Source organism: Pinus tabuliformis, chromosome 2_2 (genome assembly GCF_031772625.1).
Source record: "Pinus tabuliformis cultivar Carrire ecotype Pingquan chromosome 2_2, CPIR1, whole genome shotgun sequence".
In the NCBI taxonomy this organism is placed as follows: Eukaryota; Viridiplantae; Streptophyta; class Pinopsida; order Pinales; family Pinaceae; genus Pinus; species Pinus tabuliformis.
The window spans coordinates 368,109,125-368,116,823 of NC_142300.1; the positions used below are offsets into that span (position 1 = coordinate 368,109,125).

General features: G+C 40.7%; 1 protein-coding gene across 1 annotated transcript; it reads right to left on the reverse strand.

Moving 5' to 3' along the window:
- Window positions 1-3,838: 3,838 nt before the first annotated feature.
- Window positions 3,839-7,035, reverse strand: LOC149192768 (uncharacterized). Its single transcript, XM_089404704.1, has one exon. The coding sequence runs from the start codon at window positions 5,448-5,450 to the stop codon at window positions 4,206-4,208; it is 1,245 nt and encodes a 414-aa protein (XP_089260830.1). The 5' UTR covers window positions 5,451-7,035; the 3' UTR covers window positions 3,839-4,205.
- Between the last annotated feature and the right edge of the window lie 664 nt (window positions 7,036-7,699).

Below are 7,699 nucleotides of genomic sequence, written 5' to 3' on the forward strand. Positions count from 1 at the left end.
GACTGGTAGCAAAAGGGTATTCTCAAGTTGAAGGTATTCACTTTCATGTGATTTTTCCTCAGTTGTAAAACGTGTTTCTATTCGTACTATGTTGGCACTCATTGCATTACTTAACCTTGAGTTAGAACAATGAAATGTTAAAACAACCTTTCTACATGGTGATTTGGATGAAAAAATATATGGAACAGCCAGAAGGTTTCGTACAAAATCGCAGCAGAAAATTAGTTTGCAAGCTCAAGAAATCATTGTATGGCCTGAGGCAGTGTCCCAGGCAATGGTACAAGAAGTTTGACTCCGTCATGGTGAGCCAGAACTTTATTAGAAGTGAGTATGATCATTGTGTATACTTCAAGAGTTTCAGTGGCATATTCATTATCTTAGTTTTGTATGTTGGCGATATGCTTCTTGCAAGCAAAAGCATGGAATAGATCAACAGGTCAAAGGCTCCGCTCTCTAAGACGTTTAATATGAAGGATCTTGGAGCAACAAAACATATATTGGGCATGGAGATACGCAGAGACAAGAAAAATAGTAAGCTTTGGTTATCACAGCAAAAGTATGTGGAAAGAGTACTTGAAAAGTTCGGTATGAATAGTGTGAAACCTATTAATGTTCCATTAGCTTCCCACTTTAAGCTTTCTTCAATTTTGAGTCCTAGAACTGATGAAGAAACATAGTATATGTCTCGTGTACCATATGCTAATGTTGTAGGCAACTTAATGTATGTGATGGTATCTACAAGACCTGACATTTCACATGCGGTTTGAGTTGTCAGCAAGTTCATGGCAAATCCAGGTGAAGAACATGTATGTGATGGTATCTACAAGACCTGACATTTCACATGCGGTTTGAGTTGTCAGCAAGTTCATGGCAAATCCAGGTGAAGAACATTGGCGAGGAGTGAAATGGGTGCTTCGATATTTAGGAGGCACAAGTGATCATTGCATTATCTTTAATAGTAGTGAAGGATCAATCTGCGGATATGTGGATGTTGATTATGCAGGTGATTTGGACAAAAAGAGATCTACTACAGTTTATGTCTTTACTCTTGTAGGTGGAGCAATTAGTTGGATTTCAAAGCTTCAAGAAACAATTGCGTTATCCAGATGCCAGCGAAAGAAGCAATCTGGTTAAATGGTCTACTTGATGAGATTGGAAGGATGCAGGAGAGAGTGAATGTATTCTGTGACAGTCAGAGTGCTTTTCACTTGGCTACAAATCCAACTTATCACAGCAAGACCAAGCACATTGATGTAAGGTATCATTTTCTAAGACATGTGATCGATGGCGGAAAAGTAGCTCTCAAGAAAGTCCATACACAAGAGAATTGTGCAGACGTATTCACGAAGCCAATTACAGTAGAGAAGCTGTGATGGTGTTTAGCTTCTTTTGGCTTGCAGAAGAGATGATGAATGGGCATGGGAAGGGATTAGGAAAATTGTTGTCAAGGTGGAGTGTTGAAATGTGACAACAAATTGTGTAAAAATGAGTAAAAACTTATTAGCTACTGCTAGTTAGTTTTATACCGAATCACAGTTATGTAACAGAGGAGAGGCTTTTATAAAACTGATGAATGTCCGAGATAATGTAATCATAGAGAATCATTCTTGATTAAATAAAGATCCAATCCCTTGCCCCGTGGATGTTTCTTTGACACGCTGTCAAGGTTTTACCACGTAAAATATTGTGGTTACTTGTGTGTGTTTTTTTTGTTTCCATTCAGTTTTCATTTCATTTCTTTCTTGCTTAATTAACTGCTCAAACCAACACCTTCATAGTTTCTTAATTTTCTGAAATGGGTGACAGGGAATTCATAATCCTAACACTAGTAATCCTATAAGGCTTTGAAGGCAGCCGAGAGTTTACCATGAATGACAACATCTATTAGGTTTGCTTAATTAACTGCTCGAACCAACACCTTCATAGTTTTTCTGAAATGGGTGACACAGGGAATTCATAATCCTAACACTAGTAATCCTATAAGGCTTTGAAGGCAGCCGAGATTTTACCATGAATGACAACATCTATTAGGTCTCCCCAGTGTCTTACTTTGGATGACTGCAAAGTTCATGGGACCATAGGAGGAACTCTATCACCCCCAAATTTGGAACACGGATACTATCTTCATAGTTTCTCTAATCTTCTGAAATGAGTGAGAGAGGGAAACCAACAAGAACTGAAAAAAACAAGAATGGCTTGGACGATCTTACCAACAAAGTTTCCTCGCCAATGGAAGATATTTCAAGTACCAAACAGAAGCTTGCTATGCAACTTCTAGAGACAGTGATCCCAAATCTCTGCAGGGGAAACACCATCACCAAAATTAATCCATAAATATCTGACAAACTCCACTTGCTTAATCCTTTCCCATGGCCTCACCAAACAGTCAAGGGTGACCTCATCTCCTACAATCTGGAAATCAGTTTTGAGATCACTCACTTATAACTGCACCTAAGGCTTTACCGAATTATTTTAGAAAAGCCAGTGTTCCTTCAACAAAATCTGGTGTAAGCTGGGCAGAAGGAACAAAGTACTAATATCGTGTTTGCTAATAGAGCTCAACAACTCCACAAGATACCGACAGGACTCAATAGACCCATCTTTTGGGGGAATGCCGAAGATAAAAAACACCTCCTATATAACGAATATGCCAGTTTTAAAACTTGCAAATCAGGGGCATGCCAGTCAACATTCTGATGGCAGACAATCTTCCGCCTTAAGATAATATTTTTTGATAGCTTGGCATCACAATGATATAATTACAACAACAAGCACTGGATCCAAATTGCAGGCTGGTTTTTGCTACAGCCAAGAATTAACTTGAATGGCTTTGCAAATTTACCACGTTGCAGGACATGAATTTCAGTTACTAGTTTCAATAACAGTGTGCCTGGAAAACTTCCAGGACGACTTCAAAAGCAAAATGAATTCACACAGGCATGATGGGCATTAACCACAAAACAATTTGTCGCAATTCATTGTAAAGCTGATGGGCAATACAACACATGGAACTTCTTACAGCATTGTACGACACACTATAAAAAAGACAAAAAAAACATGCACAAATCGCTCAGAGACACCACTGCAGTTGGTGCTACATGAAGTAAGCTAATGCACAACTTTTGATAGATAAAATGAGGCCATTCAATATCCATCCAAAAAACCATGGGCAATAAATTATGAAGCCAATACGCATTACAACACTAGGAAAGTTCTCACACCAGAGGTAACACAAGCGGACAAACAATTCATAGTCAGCACAATTAGAAAAGTCACATTCATTACAAATTAGCACATTACACAACAAAATGTGGCATATGCTCTGATTAAATAAATATAATCAACAAATTTAATTGTATGAGGAAGAAAGAAGATAACATCCAGTAGAAGCAACCCACGAGGTATAGAATAGTTGGAAAATGGATTCACTGTTAATGTTAAGGTTAGAGGTTATAGTGTTAGCAGTGGGAATTGACTCCATGTCATACAAGTGCAAGGACCTACTTAGTTGTCAATTTCTCTATAGTGTAAAAAAGATGTACTCTGTAGTGTAAAGAAAAAAACATCTTGTAGCAGCAGTATGATGCATCACCACTCAAAATAATTTTGCACATATCAATTTTTGGACGTAAAATAGACTACTAAAGTCGACCCTCAATGAAGAAATCTAAAGCTTAAATGAGGCCCTGTGATATTTATATAATAAACATTTGGAAAATACTAGCAAAAACAGTGAAGATTTACTTATATACAAGAAATATTATTCAAAAGATCAATTAAATTTCGATAGAAAGAAATAAAAAAACAGCTCAGACATCAGAAGGCAACTTCAAACATGTGCATATTTCAAATCAATGAAGAACAGAAGTCCTTCGAACTTGTCAATTCCCCTATTCCATTGATTGTTTAAACAGAAGAAGATTTATAGAGTTCCCATTTAATTATAAAGAAAACTTAATCCTGGGATCATGTTCATTGTGGAGATAAGATCCAATCCTAGTATGCTTTTATAGGAAAGAAAGCAATGGCCAGTGACATCAATAGGGCAATAAGTTAAACAATATCTGAAGGAAGTCCAGCAAATCTAGATAACAAAATGCCAATCTACCTCCAACTTGAAAGAAAAAAATAGCTTGGGGGTATCATCTTCATATTTTGATTCCGAAAAAACAGGATCAAAAGGGGGAGATTGGACTCTCAAGCATCTAGTTTAGCCTCCTCCTTTTCCTGGGATGAAGTGAACCGCCATCTACATCCACGTCGAGAGAACCAGAAACAGCATTTGTTCTTTGGGGAGAAGGTGATCTCACAGATTCTTGCTCCAACATTGAATCTCCACTCCTGCTGCCCGTTTGTATAACTGTGTTTGTGCTTGAAGTCGAAGCCCTAGGCTCAGACAGAAATCGAAGGGAATGTGGATGTGACCGTTGAGCACGTCGTTCGCTAATTGGAACCGTGGCATTTGAATTGTTGGTGTTAGACCTAGACCGAGCAGCCAAAGTATCGATCATACCTTCCATGCTTGAAATCCTGGCCCTCATGGCAGCCAATCTCTCAGATCTAGCCCTTGTGGACCTCTGAAGCCCAATATTTTCCTGGTGACCCTCCCAATTATCCTCTCCTCTCCGCCGAATTCTATTTTCAACATCCAAATAGGATGATGTTGTTGTAGCATTTTGGGGGTCATCCGTGTTGGATCTGGATTCGGCTCTAAGTAAATCTCTTCTACGCGGCAACTGCCATCTATCTTCCAGAACCTCTCTTTGCAATCTATGAGCAGTCCTCAAACGATTCAGTATTTGATCAGCTGCAGCACCCAGTAAATTCTCAACACCGTCGTCCCTAGGGGCTGCTCCCCGTCTATCTACATGCCCATCTTCATCTCCACCTGCTACTCCTCTGTTTTCATTCTGTGCTCTTGACTCTTGCCATAACCTAATTGCCTCTGCTAGCCTCCTGGAAACGGGTCTACCGATCCTCATTCTCTGTCTCAAACCCTCGATTCTATGTGCCCGTGGTCGGGGCGGAATCTTTTCACCTTCCTCTCCAATTTTGCCCTCATTCTTTGCTGCAGAATCAGCATCACCCTTACCTCGGCCGTAAATTGGAGTGATATTCACGTCCGTTACCTCGCCTTTACAAGCGGGGCATTCTTTAGCTGTGGAGTGTACATGAAGCCAGCGATATAGACAAGCCCAACAGAACAAATGACCACAGGAGGTGACCACAGGCTCCCTGGCCATCTCAAAGCAGATATTGCATTCGAAATTTGAAACACTGTTGCTTCTTTCATCGGCTTCTTGTACATCCTCTGAACTATTGATATAAATATTATCATTATTATTATGGGGCCTGTTCAAATTCTGCTTGTGGGTTTCAGTTGGTCTCTCGGAAATGGAGTTATCAGTAGCATTGCTATCAATGTTAGGCTCTTCTACTACAGTGCCCATTCCGTTGCCGTTTGAGTGAACGGATCTGAAGACGAAAAGAGGAGAAACCGAAGATTCACTTCTTCTAGAGAGAGATAGGGTTAGGATTCGAGTCTAGAATTTTCGGTCTGATTCTTCTTCCATGTTGTCTCCGGCGATGCCTTACATGGCTGGATCTATGGCGCCCAGCTTGTTCAGGCTGCCCAAATAGTTCATGCAAAAGTTCTTCCTCCTCATTTAGGGCTTCCCGAGCAGAACGCTGAGGATCTTGAAACCCCGGGTAACGGTTCAGCAGCTGAATCCCCGGGCACAGTCGCTCGCGGATCGAACCCTCGTGATCGATATTTTGTCGTTGTGGGGCACCACCGACAATCCCGATCCGGATCCGAGTTCTAAACCTATAACGACCGGAGACGCAGTACTGAGGCTCAAGCTAAGATCCATAGCAATACCCTGATTTTCTCCACGATCTGCCATTCTATTAGTCTAGGTCATCAAAATACTTGTTATATTTGATCTACCCTCATCTCTTTTGCACTTTATCCCGATCCCTCCTTAACTGAGACAGCAAGCATTTCCAATTCCATAGACTGAAAATCACAAATTCAGGCAGAAGAAACCAATTTGACCAGAGGATCCCTCGGAAGCGCGTGACTTCTAGTTCTCACTGCCGCAAGATAAGGGAGAGAGATACGAACTCACCACTAACCCATGGCCATACTCTCTAGGCTCATGTAGAGTCATCCATCAAGGAATCCAAGGTAAATCAAAGCATATGTAATTAATTAATAGGAGTGGAAACAAAGTGCCTCATGTTTCATTGGTTGACTTGGGCCACACCGAGTTCTTGCTTCCTGGAAACTAATGGCTAAGAATTCCATACATTTTCCACGCAGGGGCCCAGACATAGTTACTTTCCAACTTCACAACGCCTCAAATAGTTATTGACCAATCCTACAACCTGAGACGTGCAGCGGAGTCGACACCGCAACCTAGCCCTGCCCTACTCAGATATACTCAGAACGTCGGCATTTTTTTTTAACTGAAGGAATTCCTTTCCAGCCTACTCAGCCTCTCCATTTTTTGGTTTTCTGAACCATTATACGCAGGTTTTACAGGTTATACAGGTTATACGCTCGACGGCTCCGGTGGATATCAAGGTTTTCTGCTTTCTCCAAGTAAGAAGGCTCAGAAATCAGATGTGATAGATTCCTAATACGCAGGCAAGGAAACAGCTACTATGCAGAGACTGGAACCAGATTTGGTAGAAGATACTCTGTCATCTTCAACAAGTTTCACCAGAGCTCCTTGCATTCACAAAAGCATTGCAGATTCGGATTCGGAGAACGTCCACAGAGAAGAACGGGGCCTGTTTTGCGGGATTCGGTGCTACATACTAGTGCATTTTGCAGTCGCAAAGTTGCCGCTTTTCATGTTTTTTTGCGGTCAGCCATTATAAGAACCGTTCAAACTGTTCATTGCAGTACCTGTCCCCTGTTCGACCTGCGTGATATGCAAGCGCGCAAAACCCATTTCACAGAAAAGTTCTTTAATAGGCAAATCTTGATAGATGTAGCCAGATTTCCAAGAACCTTGAAATTCTTCCTTATATTCCTTGCCATAGTGCCAACAAGATGTGATCTTCAGTTTCCTTCTTGCACCTTACCTCTAATACCATGTTGGAACACATGGGGACTTGTAGATTAGAAGTGATTAGAAGTTATTTTCCTGGTCATGATAATTCCTTTTGTTGTTATTTGGTTCTTTATTACTTCTTTAGATATGTTCATCAAGCAATTACAAAAAACAATGAAGATCATAGAGAGAAAAATTGCACAAGATATAGGCTTCAAGTCAGGGCAAAACCCCTCCAAGGGGAAAACCCATAAAATGCTTCTCTTCTTTAGAATCTGCTTACAAAAGAGACTTTCAAGACGCAAAGACAAATCCAACAAACCCTACAAGCCCCACAGACATAAAGCCAACAAATCCTCCAAGCCCCAAGTCATTCCCCAACCAGATCTTCCTTGAGACAACTTCCAGAATTTTGATACTGCTACATTGCTATTGCAACTTCGACCCCTTGCAACTACTACAAAATTTCGTCCTACTTTTGCTCTTCTTATTCATCCTCCCAGCTACTCTTCTTCTCCTTCGCTATCATAGAATGAACTTGCTTGAGATGTGTGTCCAAATGAGGTTGAGCTCTCTTTTATTTATAACCTTTCTTGAGGGTCAAATGCCCCTCCTTTAGGTTGACTTTCTCTTGC